The 21265-nt window shown below is 36.2% G+C and overlaps 2 protein-coding genes across 2 annotated transcripts in view; one reads left to right on the top strand and one right to left on the bottom strand.

Moving 5' to 3' along the window:
* Positions 1-946: 946 nt before the first annotated feature.
* Positions 947-21265, bottom strand: part of LOC136039869 (aspartate dehydrogenase domain-containing protein-like) — a 35854-nt gene continuing 15535 nt past the window's right edge. The window contains exons 4-5 of the mRNA XM_065723811.1: positions 19804-20027; positions 947-965 (exon numbers count right to left, since the gene is read on the bottom strand). Of these exons, the coding sequence (XP_065579883.1) occupies positions 962-965; positions 19804-20027 (228 nt within the window). The 3' untranslated portion in view covers positions 947-961. The remainder of the gene's footprint in view (positions 966-19803; positions 20028-21265) is intronic.
* LOC136039867 (uncharacterized) lies at positions 1332-17844 on the top strand. Its single transcript, XM_065723809.1, has 4 exons — positions 1332-1631; positions 6295-6550; positions 15429-15571; positions 17655-17844. The coding sequence occupies exons 1-4, from the start codon at positions 1599-1601 to the stop codon at positions 17757-17759; spliced, it is 537 nt and encodes a 178-aa protein (XP_065579881.1). The 5' UTR covers positions 1332-1598; the 3' UTR covers positions 17760-17844.

Here is a 21265-nt window from a genome sequence, read left to right on the forward strand (position 1 = left end):
TAATCTTTTCAACTAATCTGAAATTGAGTTGGTAAAATATCTGCATTTAGAAACTGAGAACATGATTTTGATAGTTCGTTATTTCAGTGGTTGATATGTCAGTTTTGATTATTGCTATGTCAATATGTCTGTACGTTTTCATTTCAGTATTATCATTTATTTAACTAGCTAACACCTCGTGCATTGCTGTGATCTCAAAAGAAAGAAAATTAAAGGAAAACTCCCCATGCAGAACACCCCCAGCGAGAAATTTCTGCTGTGAAAATTCTTTCCGGCGGAAAATTCCCCACACTTATTGATTTTTTTTTTTTTAATTTAAAAGTATCTGAAAAATTCCCACGCAGAAAAATTCCCACACAGGAAATTCTCCTCACACTGATATTCGCACACTGATATTCGCATTTCCACGGAGGAAATTCCCCACACTGATAAAAATCGTTTTTTTTTTTAATTTAAAAGTATCTGAAAAATTCCCACGCAGAAAATTCTGCTCCGCAGAAAATTTCCCACGCGGAAAATTCTCTCCCAAAAACTACTAGTCCCCCATGAAAGACTTTCACCCAAAAATTCCCCTAGGAAAATCCCCCTATAAATTTTCCCCACATGTGAAGAGTGTAATCAACATCGCCTTGAAGTTTCTTGGCGACCGGACGAACAATGTAGTACTGCGTACAGGACACATACAAAAACATTATTCGATTTTATTTATATAGATTTAAGCAATGAGCTAGTAAAGCCATGATGCTTTTATCGTAATTGTAACTATTTACCAACATATTTCAAGGGGGCAACCCACCTCCTCATGCATGACGCCTCTTTATCTATGGTCCGGATCAGGAAGACTTGGATCCGATAGTTCAAGTGAATAGAGCTTGAAGACGAATCGATAATACTATATGGTATCTCTTTGACCTTCTCCATCTCATCTCTTTGACCTGGTTAAGTAATCTTGTCATGCAGATCAACTAAAGAGCGAGGGTACATTAGTAAGAAATCAGAAATTGTAGGTATTGAAGGGAAAAGTCGTGTGAGTGAAAACAAGCACTGCATACTTTTTACGACAATATATGCTTTCCTGTTTGCAGATTTTCAATTCAAAACTAGAATGCCAACACTAATCTATTCTGAAATAAGCATTTATTTCTGCAGTATACTTTAATTTGTTAGTAATTTTTGCTATATAATTTTCCGTTTAATTTCTGCAGTGTTCCTGTAATCTTGAAAAAAATTAACAAATAAAACTAAAAAATAAATAGATTTTTTCAAGAATACAGTAAAAATCACTAAAGGTATCAAGCGGATTATGTTTTATTATTTGAAATTCTAGGTATACAAAAACAGACACTACAAAGACAGCCTCTGGTTATGATCAAGTCCATAAATTGGCAGATGAAGATAACCCAAAATGTAAGCTTGGTGAGGAGCCACCTATTTCAAAAATTGAACACGACTTGCACGAAAAATATCGTTATATACAGAGGGAAGATGAATACTGGACAACTAGCAAAATAAAATATTTTCTTGGGAAAATTGGACTATTGAAAAAACGGAAGAGTCTTGATGAGCCGCAAAAAAGGAGCGTCTCTACTTTGCGAGAAATGGCAGAGAAAACTGAACAGGAACCAGAAATTGTAAGTAAATTGCAATCATTGTATTAACATATTAAAGGTGACATCGACTCGAACAAATCTAGGAGAATTACCACCACCCTTGGTGTTACTGAGGACAAGTGTAAGGTTCCCTTGACTACTCCCCATTTACAAATTGTCAATCCCAAGGCGCATTATAACCATAATTATTGATAAATATAAATTACGGGTGACTTCTGTGCCGGATTTTATCCATATATAATTTGTTGAATTGGGCTATGTTCAGCTTTCAACCGTATTGTTTAACTGACCGATCAAAATGGAGAACTGAAATTTATTATTCCTTGTGAAAGTTTTTGGTATGTTTTTTTTTTACTTTAACACAAGAAGACAATTATTGCGTAATTCAGAAGCTGAGATTCATTTAACCACATACCAATCTATATCTTTGAAACTTGCTTTTTTTTTTTTTATTATAAAACACGTCAAAAAAAAAAGGTGAAAATATGTAAAAACTGAAAAATTGTCCTGTTTTTAAGGGTGAACGTTTCTAAGCAAGTTCAGGACTCCGGTAATGTGTCAGATACATATATCATGTGTCCTATAGAAAATAAACCTTAAGACATGATATTTTGAAATAGAGAAAATGGAAGCTTGGGACAGCATTGACATGGGTCTGATGAAAAATACTAAAAAAAAACAATCGTATGACCGTATTAGACTCAAAGAATTAGCAGAAAAATTGGGGAACAAATTCGTGTTGATCTATAATTTTCAAACCAAGCTCTTGTCATTTCAATCATCCACTTCTACGGTACAGTGGTAACCTTAAATTAATGAAAAACCCAAATCATTCCCAAATCATGGTTTCATTTTTTTTTTTTTTTTATTAAAAAGAGGGAGTGTACAGTGGCTTGGGTGTGAAGACATTTGCTTTCGTACCCGTTTGTCTGGTCGTATTTCAAACGATAGGCTGTATGAAAAAAGCTCGGTTTGATCCCAATCTCTAGGGCTATTAAATAAAAAAAAAACAAGTTTTTTTAACTGAAAGTAAGGAGCGACATTAAAACTTAAAACGAACAGAAATTACTTCGTATATGAGAGGGGCTGCTTCCTCATCAACGCCCCGCTCTTTACGCTAAAGTTTGACTCTTTCTCTCAATTCTTCTTTTTAAAACAGTAAAAAACTTTAGCGTAAAGAGCGGGGTGTTGATGAGGAAGCAGCCCCTTTCATATACGAAGTAATTTCTGTTCGTTTTAAGTTTTAATGTCGCTCCTTACTTTCAGTTAAAAAAAACTTGTTTTTTTTTATATTTAATTTCTGAACGTTTTTGAATCAATGCATGTTTTGATTTTGGCTCTCCGCAGAGGAATAATTAAAACGAAATTTGCATATTTTTTTTTTGGCTAAATGGCTTTCTCATAATTTTGATCGAATGATCTTGAGAAAAAAAGAGTGAGGGAGGAAGCCTAGTTGCCCTCCGATTTTTTGGTTAATTAAAAAGGCAACTAGAACTTTTAATTTTTTACGAATCTTTTTATTAGTAAAAGATTTACGTAACTTATAAATTAGCTTACGTTAAGAACTTTTGTATTCTCATGTTTTTATCACATATATGAGGGGGTTCGCCCCCTCGTCAGTACCTCGCTCTTTACACTAAAGCTTAAATTTTGTCCCAATTCATTAAGAATGACCCTGAATCACAAAAGCCGTAGAATAAATAGTTCAAATTACTAAAAATACTTCAGCGTAAAGAGCGAGGTATTAGGAGGAGGTCAGCCCCTCATATGGGTAATAATTTCTGTTTGTTTTAAGTTTTAAGGCTGCTCCTTACTTCCAGCTGAAAAAAGCTTTTTCATATTTATTTTTTCATTGTTTTTTTTTTTTAAATAATGCTAGTAAATTCTGCACTCTCTTCATGGAAATTTTCTTCTCCTATGACAAATTCTCGATGGAAAGTTCCCCCAGCATATCCCCCTCTTCTTAACCCCTCCCCCCAACCAAAAAAATCCTCCTGAAAACGCCTGTACACTTCCCAATAACCATTATTATATGTAAGCACTGTTCAAAGTTTGTAACTTGTTGCCTCTCCCATTGGGACTGTGGGGGAGTAAGTCGTCCCCAAAGACATAGTTATAAGGTGTTTCGACTACACTGAATAAATGGCTATATCAGAATTTTGATCCGTTGACTTAGGGAAAATAATTGGCGTGGGAGGGGGCCTAGGTGCCCTCCAATTTTTTTGGTCACTTAAAAAGGGCACTAGAACTTTTCATTTCCGTTATAATGAGCCCTCTCGCAACATTCTAGGACAACTGGGTCGATACGATCACCCCTGGGAAAAAAAAAAACAAAAAAAAAAAAAAAAACTAATAAACACGCATCCGTGATCTGCCTTCATCCGTGGCAAAAAATACAAAATTCCACATTTTTGTAGATAGGAGCTTGAAACTTCTGCAGTAGGGTTCTCTAATACGCTGAATCTGATGGTGTATTCGTTAAGATTCTATGACTTTTAGGTGGTGTTTCCCCCTATTTTTTAAAAAAACGCAAATTTTCTCAGACTCGTAACTTTTGATGGGTAAGACTAAACTTGATGAAACTTATATATTTAAAATCAGCATTGAAATGCGATTCTTTTGATGTAGCTATTGGTATCAAAATTCGGTTTTTTAGAGTTTTGGTTACTATTGAGCCGGGTCACTCCTTACTACAGTTCGTTACCACGAACTGTTTGATAATGAAAGAAAGGTTGAGATTGCTAGGTTATTTTTTATGGAGAGATGGAAGTTTGCCAGATATGTGCTTTTAGGCTATCCATCTCAAACGAAAAGTAGGTAGTCCCCAAATGGGTGGGGGGAATGGGGGGACTATAACTAATATAACTAATGCAAACTGCTGCCTTTTTTAATTTTTGAGCCAAAATTTTTGCTTCGAAATTTGTATTAATTCATAAATATTTTACTGTCGTTAAAATTTCTTTGCTTTTTCTACGCCAAGTCTGGAAATAGTAAAGGTGTGGATGCATCCGGGAGGGGGGGGGGGCAGTTATTGACTGGTTCCTTTCTTGTAGTGATTATAATATAGTTCTAGGTCTAGGGTAGAAGTGTTCAAAATCAACAGTTTAGTAAAATACTTCTGCTTTTAAAAGGGTTGATTTTGTTTGACTCGAATAGGTTTTTACAGAACACAAGAAAGATATTAGGTGAGGGTGCTGAGGCGGCTAATTTATCTTCTTTTTTATTCGAACCGCTTTTATATACCCAGTGGGAAGAGGATGAAATTCCTTGACTTCAAAATTACTGCTATCAAATTATTAACAAGAATTACTTGGCCTGAAGTTACGAGGGAATATTCGCCAAAAGAAGTGAGGCGTGTAAAGAAGTCAGCAGTTGTATTCTATAATGCGTTCCTTATAAAATGGTAGTTGGAGATTAACGTACTTTTTTTTACAGTTTATCTGATTGGAGAAGAAATTGTGCAAAGCATTGTAGGTAATACATTTTGTAGTTTCTGGCTACGATTTGAAACAAGATTTAAACGCATCGTTCATTTTGGAGGTAAAGAGCTGTACATCACCTGCTCTGACTTGTTTTCTTAACTCTAAATCAATTTCAAAAACTTACTTTAAAGAACAACAAATAAGAAATAATTGGTCATGGAGCCTTTCGAGGGCGAATAAGAGTATTCTATTTCCCTTTCATATTTACTGGTGAATAAACTCTCTGAAACTCTTTCTCTCTCTCTGAAACTCTGAAACCATTAAGAATATACGCCAATGGACTAGAAGCTATTTTATCTAGATCTTAATAGTTTTCAAGGGTCTAATGTACTACTAGCGTAACTAAGCCAGAGAAAACTGGTATCTGAGGGACCTGCTTTGACAGAGAGTCAGTGTAGTCAAGCTTGGGCCTTCAGTTCGGAATTCTTATTTAAGAAACACGCCTGACAGGGAATATATCTTCAACTGGAGTTCAAAGGGCGCAACTGGACATTTTGTGACAGGGTTATGTATAGCCCGCAAAGCGAGTATCAAATGAAGCATGCTCAGTCCATTGATTATACCTTATTTGTGTTTCAGATTACAAAATGTATATTTTTTTCCAAAAGACATTATATTTCCTTTTGTAAAAAACAGAAATAGTGACATAGTTGATACTTTGATGTAATAATTGTTTATTTCTTACCGTGACGATTAGTTGAAAACATTTCTGGCACAAACAACTTTTTTGTAAAAAAAAACAATATAGCAAACTAAAAGTGTGATTTTGAGTTTTCTGCACTCCTATTAAATGTAGAAGCTATAACATACTGCCTTTTGAATTAATGCAATGGAGTTGTATGCATGTAATGCATTCGGGATTACAGACAGTCAAAAAGGATAGTAGTAGTAGTACTACTACTACTATTACGTTAGTATTAATACTACGTTATTACGTTATATCAGTAATATACATTATCTCGCCAGAATTCATCAATCGATTTAACGGGGTAATAGCCATAATCATTATTTTTAATTCAAAAGATCAAAACAAGATGGAAGGAAAAAGGTATGAAACAAGACATATTTTTTCACCTTTTTTCATATTTTAGTTTAATAATAAAACCCTAGTTCGTTGTCTGAACAACGTGGTTCAATAGAAAGCTATCCTTTCTCAAGTACTCGGTTTAAATTTGATTCTAGTTTTCATTCCCATTTTTAAGGACAAAGGGCCACAAACAGCCAAAATCGCTGGTCTGGAGCTCCCCCATCATGCACTAGGGCCACACGCAAGAGCAAAATTTAATAAGGACCTATTAGAGGCAGAGGCTATGAATTACATAAAAAAACAACAAGCGTTGCATAGGCCAATGTCACCTCATCTGACTATATATGCACCTCAGTGGACATGGTTGCTCTCAATATCACATCGAGTCACCGGAGTGATGCTTACGACTTCACTTTATGGATTAGGAATAGGTAAGGTTGATGAAATAAGACTTATTTGAATAGCTGGTGATAACATTTATTTTTACTTCAATCAATGTTGATACATAGTAGCCTGTGTTATAAATTTTTTTTAAATGGTTCCGAAGTTAGCTAAAAACGGGTATGTCTGCTTTTTTGGTCTTGAAAAGAAAAAGTTTTTTTTTCAGTGAAAAATTCAATTTTTAAACATTTATTTATTTAAATTGTCGTACTTAGGTTTTGATTTCGACTTCACGTAAACTTTCTTGAATATCAAATTAAATTTGATTTATAGGTAAAAAAAAAAATACCATTTCAAACAGAATAATATTAGATTGGCAACCATGCCAAACACTTCGTATTCAACCACGAGAGATTTTTTCAAAGTTTTAACTCTGGTTATTCATCATTCAAGATCAATAGCTTATTTTTGCCTCTGAGCCTCAAAGAGTTTCCTTTGAACCCTCATGTGCAGCAGTGGCTTTAATAATGGACTACGTAGGCTACTTAAGATTTTGCAGGATCGCAAAAACGAGGTAGTAAGGAGAAAAATTTAGCACAAATTAGACTATGCAGTGGAATGCCACGGGTTCGGTTTGGTGCGTAGTTCCTAGGATTGTGTCAATTAGTCTTCGAGCTGTCGACACTTAAACATTTTTTCTTCCCTTTTTTATCCTAAATGCGAGTCTTCTCAGCCTCCTTTGAAGACCTTAAATGCAGATGAGTCTTTTTTTCTTTTCAGCTTATTCTCAAAGACAACGCGCGATACGCCCTTTGTTTTTGGTCACATAGATATAATTTTAGGGGGGTTATTTGAACGTCCCAGACCAAGTTTCTAAATTTCAAACGATACAGCATCAGCCCTCATTAACTTTCAAAATAAGATTATAAAACAATAGTAAAAAGTAATTTCAGTTTTACATTTATTCCGATTTCATATTTTGATTTCTATGAAAAACATGCATTCTTTTTTGTGATTTAAAGTGATAGATGTAACTAGATATTTGACCAAATGCCAGAAGTCTGATGATTCATTTTTTCCTGAATACAATAGAAGTTTTGCTCCTCTGCACCCAACATAAACCGTGGAGGAATAAAATAATAACAAACAAAACAAGTCGGTGAAAAGCATAAGAAGACATCACCAAATGCCCGAAGCTCCAAAATAGCAGACTCAGAGAGCCCATCTAGTAGCAATGCTACCTTTGCTTTTTTTGACCGTTATAACATCAAAATTACGTTCAATTTTCTCATATCAATTATACGAAGCTTGTATATAGAAATTCTGTGCGGCAATGGAAACGGCGTCAAATTTGCAATCTTACGCGCGATGTCAAAAATAACCCCCAGCTATTGTGGCGTCACGTGTCAAAACTTACCTCGACTGGTTCATCCTCATTATTTTCTGAAGATCCACCTCCTCTTGACACAAGATTTAGATTTAGATTTTTGGGTCATTTTGCAAAGCTAGACCATTCTAAAAACTATATCATTATCACGACAGCTTCTATTCAAGCACAAATCTGCCGTCTTAAACAAGGTAAAGCATCGATTTCAGACGGCCTGCAACCCGAACATCTGATATACGGGACAGTAAAATGGTTTGAACATATTGCTATTTTATTTCAGGCTTGTGTCGCCTAGTAGCATATTCCTGATGCGCTATGCGAAGGTCTAGTAACGTGCATTTTTAAGAAAAATAAAGACCCGAAATCCTGTGACGCAAATAGACCAATTACTGTGTGTTCGACGTTTGGCAAGCTTCTTGAGAAGCTTATCTATAATGAAGTTAGCACAGAACGTGATCATGGCGACAACCAATTTGGTTTTTGGGAAGGTCTTGGCTTGCAGAACGCCCAAGCAACTCTTAGTGATTCTTGAAAGGCATAAAAAGGCAAAAAGTAACCTCTACGTTTCTGTCATTGATATTTCAAAGGCTTTTGACTCCATTCTTCACTCCCAAGCAATTCTGTCTCTATAGAAGTGGAGTTAATCCATTTGTTTTCACCTGCCTTTGGCAGTGGTATCAGAACTCCTCAATCCGGATTCGTTGGCAAGGTACTGTTATTAATCGTATTTTTGTGCGCCGTGGTGTTAAGCAAGGTTCTGTTCTTAGTCCGGCAATATTTAATAACTCTATAAGAAAAGTTACTCGACAGATTCCACAATACTTAACTGAGCCATATATTGTCGCTTATCTTATGCCAAAGACATTCTTCTCTTGGCTGACAATCTTGGGTTACTCAAAAACGCTGGTGATGTTGTTTGCTCCGTACTGAAAGAAATCGGTCTTTCCGTTGCTACTTCCAAAACAGAGTTTCTTGTCTTTGGAACGGAGATCGCCTCCAATGATACAATCCAAGTTGGTCTCGCCACAATCTCATCTTCCAGTTCATTTAGGTATTTAGGTCTTCCTTATAATTGCTTCTTTGAAAGAGAAATTAAGAAAATCTTATGGTCTTCTCGCCATGGTAAAGGGCCAGTTTGGTAAGAGAACCCTTGGTCGGCTATATAATGCGTTTTTGCACCGCATGTGTGCATGTTTCTGACACCTTTTGGAAATTTTTCTCTGCATCTGATAAAAAGCAAATCCGATTGCTGTTATTTAGGTACTGCAAGTATTTCCTTAGTATCCCTATTTGGACTCATAATAGTTACATTTCGCGACGGTACAGTGTTTTTGACTGTCACGTAGATTTGCTGACCGCTGCAACAGAATTATTGATTTTCCAATGACTTGCATTCTATCAAGTGCCTAGCATCGCCAGCTGTGAAAACTTATGATGTTTAATCCACATACTAGTGCATGAAGAAGACAATAGATACATGGCAGCGTAATAGCGCTGCCTAAGTAAAGAGCGATGTGGGCACTTGGGAACCAAACACATCCAATGAAAATTTTTAGATAGCCATTTTGTTCAACGTAATTGAAAGGTCTGGAATTTGTGTCTTTGACAACTCCCATACCTTGTCAAGACCAGAACATAATTTCCACTTTACTAAATTATTGAAAGGGCTGGAATTTGTGTCTTTGACAACCCCCATACCTTGTCAAGACCAGAACGTAATTTGCACTTTACTAAATAAAAATGGCTGATATGTATTCCTTTAAGTTTTAATAATTTTAACATATTAAAGTTAAAAAGTTAAAACATTTTAAACGTATTACGTTTATCTAAAACATTCAATAAATAACCGAGTCAAACTTAAAATGAGCAAAAATTAACATGAGTAGGGCTGACAACCCCCATGGCTCCTCAATACAGAACATTGTTTGTACTTAAAAAGAAAACAAAATACATTTAAAATGTTTTCACTTTGTTTTTACTTGTTTAAAAATTTTTTTTACTAGATATATGAAGAAGGAGTCCTCCCCCTTGCACTCCAATTACATTGCGAGTGTCTGGTGTCCTTTTTAAGAGTAACAAGAGATTGGAGGGTAAGCAGCCTTGCTCTCAAGCCCATTCATTTTCCAAACGCATCCAGTCAAAATTTGGAGACAACTATTTTGTTCAGCATGGTAGAACGGTCCAGCAACTATGTCTTTTGGGATATTAGGCATGTCATCCCCCCCCCCATAATAATGCAATTGTCCCATTATGCTTTAAACAAAATGTTGCTTTAGAATAAATTAAAAGGCATTGTATTAAATGGTTACCGATAACAAACCTTAGCAATATATCGAGAGCGACTGGGGGTATTAAGTTAAAGCTTTTGTGAATACTACTATTACTTCTTCTGCTCTTACAATTTAAATAAATAAAAAGAGTGTAAGTGTATCCAGTTTGTCAAAGAGAATATAATATTTTGGGAACGATATTAACTTTTATTTTTCAGATCAACTTCAGAAGCTTTAAAATTAATTTAGACAATACTCTGCGTCAGGATTGAAAATTGTTGAAAAAGCTTCTCCAACATACAAATAACAACTTATACGATGGATTCTTATAGAAGAAAACTGGAAAGATTATATAAAAAAATAATTTTTTTTATAAAAAGACTATGTCAATAGAAAACTATGTCCTTGAGACAATTTTTTCAAAGAAAAGTAAAGAGCTCCATTAAGCCAAGAATGATCAAAAATAAGGTCAGATAATCTTCCAAGCGTAAAACTACTACAGATCACTATCAATAAATAAGTGAAACTCAAAACGAATAGAAATTACAATAAATAGTCGAGTCAAACTCAAAACGAGCAAAAATTAACGCGACTAGGGCTTATAACCCCTATGCCATCTCAAGACCAGAACACAATTTGCACGTTTACTGAAAATAAAATACGTTTGAAATGTTTTTGACCTTTCTTACTTTCATAAATGACAAATTATCAAAAGCTTAACGAAGAAATGTCAGTACATGTCAATCTAACTGACAATCCACGGTCATTTGTTTGTTTGCTTTTTTCAGAAAAGCGCTAATTGTTTTCTGGTCTTGAGAGGGCATAAGGGTTATCAGCCCTACTCATGGTAATTTTTGCTCGTTTTGAGTTTGACTATTATAACATCTGTTCGTTGTGAGTTTCATTTATTTATTGATTTGTGGTAGTTTTACGCTCGGAAGATAATTTGATTTTATTTTGCTTATTCTTGGCTTAATGGGGTTTTTATGGCACTTGGTATTAACCAAGTGACATATAGCAGTCGCCAATTCTGTCGGTCTGTCGGTCTGTCTGTCTGTCGGTCTGTCTGTCGGTCCCGGTTTTGCTACTTTAGGCACTTCCAGGTAAGCTAGGACGATGAAATTTGGCAAGCGTATCAGGGACCGGACCAGATTAAATTAGAAATAGTCGTTTTCCCGATTTGACCATCTGGGGGGGAGTGGGGGCCCGGTTAATTCGCAAAAAATAGAAAAAATGAAGTATTTTTAACTTATCAGCGGGTATTTGGATCTTAATGAAATTTGATGTTTGGAATGATATTGTGTCTTAGAGCTCTTATTTTTAATCCCGACCGGATCTGATGACATTGGGGGGAGTTGGAGGGGGAAAACCTAAAGTCCCGGTTCTGCTACTTTAGGCACTTCCAGGTAAGCTAGGACGATGAAATTTGGCAAGCGTATCAGGGACCGGACCAGATTAAATTAGAAATAGTCGTTTTCCCGATTTGACCATCTGGGGGGGGGGGAGAAGGGGCCGGTTAATTCGGAAAAATAGAAAAAATGAAGTATTTTTAACTTATGAGCGGGTGATTGGATCTTAATGAAATTTGATGTTTGGAATGATATTGTGTCTCAGAGCTCTTATTTTAAATCCCGACTGGGTCTGATGACATTGGGGGGAGTTGGAGGGGGGAAACCTAAAATCTTGGAAAACACTTAGAGTAGAGGGATCGGGATGAAACTTGATGGGAAAAATAACCGCAAGTCCTAGATACATGATTGACATGATCGGAACTTATTTGCTCTCTTAGGGGTAGTTGGGGGGGGGGGAGTAAGTCTTAAAAATTAGAAAAATGAGGTATTTTCAACTTACGAACGGGTGATCGGATCTCAATGAAATTTGATGTTTAGAAGGATATCGTGTCTTAGAGCTCTTATTTTAAATCCCGACCGGATCTGGTGATGGGGGCGGTGAGTTGGGAGGGGGAAACCTAAAACTTGGAAAACACTTAGAGTGGAGGATCGGGATGAAACATGGTGTGAAAAATAAACACAAGTCCTAGATAGATGATTGACATAAACGGAACGGATCCGCTCTCTTTTGGGTAGTTGGGGGGGGGGGGGTTAATCCTGAAAAATTAGAAAAAATGAGGTATTTTTAATTTACGAACAGGTGATTGGATCTCCATGAAATTTGATTTTTAGAAGGATATCGTGGCTCAAAGCTCTTATTTTAAATCCTGACCGGATCTGGTGACATTGGGGGAAGTTTGGGGTGGGGAGACCTAAAATGATGGGAAACGCTTAGATTTAAAATTGAGGTATTTGTAACTTACGAAAGGGTAACCAGATCTTAATTAAATTTGATATTTAGAAGGATCTTGTGCTATAAAGTTCTAATTTCAAATTCCGACCAGATCCTGTGACATTCGGGGGAGTTGGAAGGGCGGATCCGGTCTCTTTGGGGGAGTGGGGGCGAGGGTTAATTCTGAAAGATTATAAAAATTAGGTATTTTTAACTTACGATTTAAGAAGGAAACATGTTTGAGAAGGAAGCATGATAAGAAAACAATTTACAATATGCATAACAATTGTAGCAAACAGATTTTGCATGGAACCCTATAGTAAAGGGAAAATATTTTTACACTGTGACAGTCATCAATGATGATTTCACATTCATGAACTTAGCTATTGACTTTTAATTAGTTCCCAGTCCTTTGGGCACAGACAACGATGCGCAATTTAAATACGTATTTAAAACGTTTTCCATGAATTTGATGAGAAGAAACGGAAGTCATTCAAGAATCTATGTCAAAAGATAAGTATAAAATTGTAACTGAAGTGTATGAAAAAATTCCTACCTATAAAGAACGGTGTCGATAATACGAAAGGGTAAGGTAATAATTTTTGATGTTATTCTAAAGTCTGGTGTTGAATATTTTGATAGCCTTGCAGACTAAAAGGACTGCAGGTACATACACAGGCTCTTGGTTTGTTTTTTAGAGGGGGGGGGGATTAACTTAAAAATCATCGAAAATTGGTTCTATTAGTCTGTGGCCTTTTGAAAGAAAATTACTGGTACTTATGTATTATACCTAACACACTCAATAAGTGTATTTACGTTAATCATAATGAAATACACCAAAACATGATGTAAATATAATACTTTAGTTTATACAATAGTATAATTTGGGCTATATATTTGCAAATTAGGGGGGGGGGAGAATATATCTCAGAAATGGGTTAATAACCTAACCTTACCCCCACCCCCCTGATGTACCCATATTTGACGCAAATCATACAAGTCCAATACATTCTGTCTCCCGTCATTTGTCCTTGTGTCTATGAAACCGGTTTGGTCTGATCGTACATTCAGCTAACAGCTCGACTATTTGGTGTTACATGGCCTAAGTAACAAATTATTTTATGGTCTTTCCAAACATCAGGGTGGTTTATCTGACACTAACCCCCCCCCCCTTTCTCGTTAGTTTATTTCAGCTTAGGGTGAATGTTTAGTTTCGTCACAAGTATTCTTAAGTGTATATTACTGCATATAGCAAGATTCTGATGATCGCATATTGTTTCTCTGTTATTATTAGAGAAGCGCATTTATTTTTTACCTTTCTAAAATCCCCCTTCAATGAAAGTAAAAATGCGTAAAGTGGGCTTGCTTACAGGTAACATTATCTATAGAGCGAAGCTCCATGAGCCCCGCTGGCAGCGGGGTGAGGTTTATATTCTATATTTTTTCAAAAAAGTGTTAAAAAAAACCTCAGACTACGTTTTTTAAATAAATATAGAACAACATATATAAAACAAATTCCAATTTATTCAAACAATAAAAAGATCAGTTTTTTATGCAAGTTATTTTTTAGAAATGATTTCATTTTTTTGTGATTCATATTTAGTCTATGGGTCCGATTCTACGTCTTCTTCGCTTAGGGGTGGTGCTTCTAAATCTTCTAAAGTTGTATCTATGTCAATAACTCTAGTACCGAGTCTAACTTTAGGTTCTGACCTTCTCACAAGTGCCAAATGAGCTCTTGGCTCTTCCGACCTCGTACCATATGAGCTCTCGGCTCTTCCGACCTCGTCACATCGTGGCTCAAAGCTCTTATTTTAAATCCTGACCGGATCTGGTGACATTGGGGGAAGTTTGGGGTGGGGAGACCTAAAATGATGGGAAACGCTTAGATTGGAGGGATTGGGATGAAACTTGGTTGGAAAAATAAGCAAAAGTCTTGCATACGTAATTTACATAATTGGAACGGATCCGCTCAATTGCGGGGGGGGGGGGTAATTCTGAAAAATAAGAAAAATAACGTATTTTTAACTTACGAAGGAGTGATCGGATCTTCATGAAACTTCATATTTAGAAGGACCTCGTAACTCTGATATCTTATTTTAAATCTCAACCGGATCAAACGTAATTGGGGGGGGGGCAGTTGGGGGGACCGGAAATCTTAGAAAATACTTAAAGCGGTGAGATCAGGATGAAACTGGATGGGAAGAATAGAAACCTGTCTAAGATACGTGACTGACATAACTGGACCGGATCTGCTCTCTTTGGTGGAATTGGGAGGGGGGAGGTAATTTTGAAAATTGAGGTATTTGTAACTTACGAAAGGGTGACCAGATCTTAATGAAATTTGATATTTAGAAGGATCTTGTGCTATAAAGTTTAACTTTAGGTTCTGACCTTCTCACAAGTGCCAAATGAGCTCTTGGCTCTTGGCTCTTCCGACCTCGTACCATATGAGCTCTCGGCTCTTCCGACCTCGTCCAAATGAGCTCTTGGCTCTTCCGACCTCGTACCATATGAGCTCTCGGCTCTTCCGACCTCGTCACAAGTGCCATATGAGCTCTTAGCTCTTGTTTACTTTTCTTTGAAAAACTTGTCTTGTGGAAATTTTTTTTTTAATTAATTACAAGTATAGTGGCTTTTGTATACATGTCTCTTATAGTGTGAAAGTTAAACTGTTCGAGAAACAATACAATTTGTATGTACCATTTTATCCGAAAAATTTAAAGTGCTTATATCACATAGATGCTTTTTTTCGTCACAACCAAAAGATTTGGCTATAGAATTTTTTCGTGCTGTTGTGAAAAGTCACCTGCAGTGAAAATTTCGTTTTTATAATAAAGATTTCCTGTTTAAAGGGTACCAGAAGCAATTGCAATATTAAATTTTAGTTTTCAACAAACATGGCGACCTTTGAGGGACCCTATACTTTAAAAAAGGCCACATGGAACAATTTTTTTTTGTCTCTTGTTAATTTCTTTCGCTTTTTAGGATACATGTTTGCAAGTCATCCTTTTGGTTACTACATAAACCTCCTCCATTCACTCAACATTCCAGTGCCATTAATATTTTTGATGAAATTTGGATTGGGAGCCGCAACCTCTTTCCATGTCTTAAATGGAATCCGCCATCTTGTGAGTAAATTTTATCATTTCACCAAATTTACATCTCCATACTTTTGTTGGAAATAGAACTAAGCTTTTGTAAAAGATAAATAAATATTAAAAGTCTTGCTTTAAAGAGTTTGGGCTTGTGACGGGTATTAATTTACACCAAAACTCAGGAACCACTTATTTGAATCAAAATTCCTGGTTTTATTATCTGCTTCTCTGTGATGCGCTTGCAGTCTGCAATTAGGTAATTACCACTTTCATGTATAATCGACCCATAGAACAAATATAGAACAGAAACTACCATTTAGTAATAAAAAGGAATAGCCTATGACCCTATACGGATCCTCAACAAAGGTGGTTTTAGCCCCCAAAGGGTTGGAAACCCAGCACCTTGCAGCACCTACGATGGTTAAGAACTTTGGGCAGTACTATCCATCCCTGTGTGGCTGATAGAAGCCAATCAAGGTAGTACCAAAAGTTAACTAGTTATAATTTTAATCAAAGTCAGTGACTACTTTTAAGTTTCTCATAGAAGATTTCTTATTCGAATATAGCTCTAAATCATGAGTAGTTGTAAAGAGATAAGTCCAACTGTGCTTCAACTCAGGGTAGGGGGTTGTCTCTGGAGTTATTTGCACATCTGTCAGAAGTATTTCCATATCTCAACCTGATAAGAATTAAATTGTACGTCCAAGTTTCACCTTTGTACTGCTAGGATATCGTTGGACCTGCATTGTTGGCCCTGGGAGGGGTGGTCCCAAAATAATTACCGTCAGGACAGCTACTAGAAGCGTTTCACACAAAACTTGGTAGGAAGCTATTGTTCTATGCAATGGGGTATTAAACCCAAACAATGGGAGATGGAAGGGTCTTAAAATTCTTGTCTTTGGGACACATAGCAGAAGGGGTGGAATGATCGCAACTAAAATTGATGCAGTTACAATAAATAATTTAGCTTTCATTTTTGGCACTCCTAATGTGAGCTGACCTCTTTGTGAAAGGAATGAGTCCCTAAATTCTTGCCACGGAATATTCGGTACAATGGGTAATAGAATTTCAATAAAAAATAATGAGAAGCACGAGCTTCTAAGGCATCTGGACACAATCAATTCCATGTCAATAGACACAAATCGTGTTTGTGGATACACAAAATCATGGACACACTCGGTGTACACCGTCGTATATACACAAAGTCGTATAGGAAGTGGAGATATAAGAATCATCTCTAAAACTAAATAGCGTAGATTAAAAATTGAAACATTAGGGAAAAAGAAAAAGGTGATTTTTCTAAAGATAGTGTGGGGATGCTTTCGTTTGATGGATCTCTAGTGAGTGGAGGAGTAATTGGATAGAAAAACGGCGGCTTTAATTTCACCTCAACTTTAGAATGAAATGTAGGAAATCTCGGGTGGCAAAACTCTACGAAAAAGTATAATAATCTAGTACCCTTGGATTAAGCGTCTCAGTTTAAATTAAGACTATATTGAATAATAGTTTGAGAGATTAGCATTATGTGAATAATATTTTTTTTGCACTTTTCCTTTCAATGAAAAGCGTACTTGATTTTCTTAACTTGAAAAAATCTCATGATAAACAATTCTGGAATGAAACAGTGTACTAGAGTACAAGTCGGATCAACTAATTCGCTGTTTGTATTTCAGTGAATGAGGGAGGGGAGTTGACTTTTAGTAAAACAGTATGAACCCAGTGGTGGATTCAGGGGGTGGGGGTGAACCTTGCACCTCCTCCAAGATTTTTTCTGGCGCCCCGATTCCTTGTTTTTTTCCGTTTTTCACTCTCTTTTATTAAAAAATTTGTCAATTTGCTCAATTATTAGCACTCTTGTCTAATTGCCCCCCCCAAAGATTCTACTTATTAGTGCCCTTGTCACATTGGGCCCCCTCCGAAATTTGCCCTAGATCCGCCCCAGTATGAAGCGCCTTTTAAGTTTCCGCTACCACTACCCACAATTCTAATTATTTCTCTGAGGTCTTCAGATATCAAATAGAAATTCAATATTTAACAAAAATCACTTCACTTCTTAGTTCTCCTTCGTGTATTTTAGTATATAATTTTTTTTTTACCTGATTCGTTTATTTTTCAGGCATGGGATACTGGCAGAGGATTCGACTTAAAAACTGTTTATAGAACAGCTTATATAGTCACGGCACTATCTGGAGCTGGAGGATTATATTTGGCCATGCTGTGAAAGCGTTTTCATTTTGTGATATATTTTCTTTTCCTTTTTACTTACAGCGTTAATACAAAATAAATACACTATTATTGACTAAAAATTGTTAAAGATAGTTTATAACAAAGTGAGAGGAATAAACCTGTCAGTTAACTAGTTAAATCTAACAAATTAAAATCCATAAGCAAGGGTGACTTTCAGACAAGCGTTGATTCAAAAGGTGTTCTGATACAATTTTTCTTAAACTGAGATTTGTTCCTCACCTGCTCGAACTCAGCACGATCAGTTGATTATTTGTCATTTCCTTACCCTAATTGTTTATCAAAATGCGTTAAACTTTTGATCTTTTAAGAATTCATGTTTCTTATTTTTTCTCGCACGTTAAAAATTGAAGCTTCTAGTGTCAAAATTGTTTCTATCACATCTTATTTCTCATCGCACCTTTAACCTTTTTTTCTTGTATTTTACCCTTCTCATTTACCTTTTTATCCTCACCGTACAAAGAACCGGTCAATGATAATATTAATAATAATAATAATAAAACAAGACTGAAAAACAATGGCTCATTTTTCAGTTTCTAAGCTCTCTAGTAAAGTTGATATCAATCATAGGAATTTAAGCTCCGGCAGCGGACGATTGCTAAGACACAAAAGCAATGTCGTAATAACCTTAACGTCTTAATAACCATTTCTAATTCTTCGTTTGGTTTCGGAATATTTCTTTCAAGCATCGGTACTTGTGTATTATCCCGAACGCACTCGAGAGAAGTCTGCTCTGTTTGACCTGAGGAAAACCAGCCTGTCTTGCAATCGGTTACAGTTAGCTTAGTTTGAGTGAGAAAAACTACAAAGGTATATTTTAATTAAATATTTAATATATAGAGATGGTTAGGGGTTAGGTTAGATCAGGTTAGGTATTTAATATAATGAGTTCTGAGTGACCTGCTTTCCATAATTATTTAATGTAGTTTCTGTAGTTTTGTTTCTACTGCGTTATATTATTATCATTTTTTGGTATAATTCCGTAGGATTAACCTAACTTCACTTCTCGAGTGCGTTTGAAACAGCACAGCTCATAAATTACAATAAATGACTTGAGCGGATACCTTAAATACCTTTTTATTTTACCACCTTAAAACTGGGAACCATAAAATTTGGGTGAAAAAATTTATTAAAAACCAGTAAAAATAATGTTTAAATTTTTGCAACCACGCAGATTAATGCATATTAGTGCCTCTTTCCTAACCATTATTATTATTATTTACTTGAAAACCCATCTGCAGTAGCACGAAGAAGACAGAGAATAAATGACAAAAAGACAAATATACTTTTGAAACTGCGATTTCTTGTTCCAAGTTAAAAACAGATCCAAATTGCAGGGCAACAGTATGTTTCTTAATCAAATTATTCTCTTTTTTACTTCTTTAAAAAAAAAGTTGAAAGCTTCAGGTGGCTTAAGGCTGATGTGAGTTGTTAGTAGTAGTAGCATATTTTTAGTTGAAGATTGCGACAAAATGGGGCGACTGATTAAATGTAGTCTAGTAGAGACACTATTTTCATCTAAGTAAATGCAAATCCAGGCTTTATCATTGTTTGATGCAGGCAGTTAAGTCAGTCAAGTATCGAAAAAAAGCTTGGAAATGGTTTTCCTTTTGTGGGGTCTGTGGTCCCCTCAATGAGAGATCACAATTCCAAATCACTTAGCACAAGCCATTTTGTTTCTGTAACCTGCGCTGTGAAGCAATTAAATCCGTTGATGCGTCCCATGGCACGGGGAAATACGCCGGACTCTAAAAAATCTATCTTAAACTATTTTGTAGCTTAAATAGACATGTTGTGAAAAAAAATGAAACTAGTGTTGTGTAAGCTTCTTGTAATGAATGAAAAACTTAGTTTCAATATCCAGCTTGTAAAAGCATTTATTTCGCGTCCATAAATGTCATGATGCCAGTAGCACGACTGACTTCTTTAGCAGTAAATTACGAGTAACTTCAGTTCATCACCCGTGGTTGTTATGAAGACAAAGCGTACACAAATCTTACTAAAAGAAAAAAAATGAATACCTAGAGTCAGACACAAGCCTCCCAATGGCGTCAAATCCTAGATCACCTGCTGCTATAGCTGCTGCTGCCATTGTGTTGACATTATTAGGGGCTAATGGGCATAGGTCTCTGATGCTGCCTTCATATAAGACTTTACTCCCTTCTTTTACTTCATCATTTATGTGCTTCAAATCACCCTCCAATTTGAAGCTTGATGGATGTTTCTTCATTGTGATTTCTAGTCCCTGTAGCAAGAGAATGAGACTTAGAAGTAAACTCTACAGTCGTAATAGAAAGATAAATAAAGTCACAATGACAGTTAATTTCCGCTAAAAATAAAAAAAATACAGGCTGGAATCGATATTCGCTTAATAACTCCTAACTTAACTCTTACATCGCAACTTAAACAAGAGCTAAGAGCTCATATGGTATGAGCTCTAACAAAATTCTAAGAATCAATAGATTGATTTAAAAGGAAGATCAGAGGCTTAATACCGGTCAGGATTTAAAATAAGAGCTCAGAGTCGAGACGTCCTTCTAGATATCAAAATTCATTAAGATCCGATCACCCACTCGTAAGTTATAAATACCTCATTTTTTCTAATTTTTCCTCTCCCTTTAGCCCCAGATGGTCGAATCTGGGAAAACGACTTTATCAAGTCAATTTGTGCAGCTCCCTGACACGCCTACCAATATTCATCGTCCTAGCACGTCCAGAAGCACCAAACTCGCCAAATCACTGAACCCCTCCCAAATCTTCCAATTGGAGAAAATCCAGTACAGTTACGTCAATTACGTATCAAGGAAATTTGATTATTCTAACCACCAAGCTTCATCTCGATTCCTCCACTCCAAGCGTTTCCCAAGATTTCCGATTTCCCCCTCCAACTCCCCCCCCCCCCCAGTGTCAACAGATCTGGTCAGAATTTGAAATAAGAGCTCTGAGACATGAAATCCTTCTAAAAATCAAATTTCATTAAGATCCAGTCACCTGTTCTTAAGTTAAAAATATCTCAATTTTTTTTATTTTTACACATTAACACCCCCCAGCTCCTCCAAAGAGAACCGATCTGTTCCAATTATGTCAATCACGTATCTATAACTTGTGCTTATTCTTCCCATCAAGTTTCATCTCGATATCTCCACTCTAAGTGTTTTCAAAGATTTCTGTTTCCCTCCTCCAACCCCTTAAGTCCCCAGATCCAATTCGAGTCAAAAATGGAGCACCTGAGACATAAAATCCTTCTATATATATCAAGTTTCATTAAGATCTGGTCACCCGTTCGTAAGTTACAAATACCTGATTTTTCCGAATTCCCCCCCCCCCCCTAACTCCATCAAAGAGAGCAGATCGGGTCCGGTTATGTCAGTCACGTATCTTGGACAGGTTGTTATTCTTCCCATCCAGTTTCATCCTGATCTCTCCGCTTTAAGTATTTTCTAAGATTTCCGGTACCCCCCCCCCCCCAATGACGCTGGATCC

Source organism: Artemia franciscana, chromosome 20 (assembly GCF_032884065.1).
Source record: "Artemia franciscana chromosome 20, ASM3288406v1, whole genome shotgun sequence".
NCBI lineage: Eukaryota > Metazoa > Arthropoda > Branchiopoda > Anostraca > Artemiidae > Artemia > Artemia franciscana.

Coding starts and splice junctions, on each gene's coding strand:
- LOC136039867 (XM_065723809.1), top strand. CDS start 1,599: ATGGCAGAGAAAACTGAACAGGAACCAGAAATT. Junction 1,632..6,294: donor CTGAACAGGAACCAGAAATT/GTAAGTAAATTG, acceptor CCCATTTTTAAG/GACAAAGGGCCACAAACAGC. Junction 15,572..17,654: donor TAAATGGAATCCGCCATCTT/GTGAGTAAATTT, acceptor TTTATTTTTCAG/GCATGGGATACTGGCAGAGG.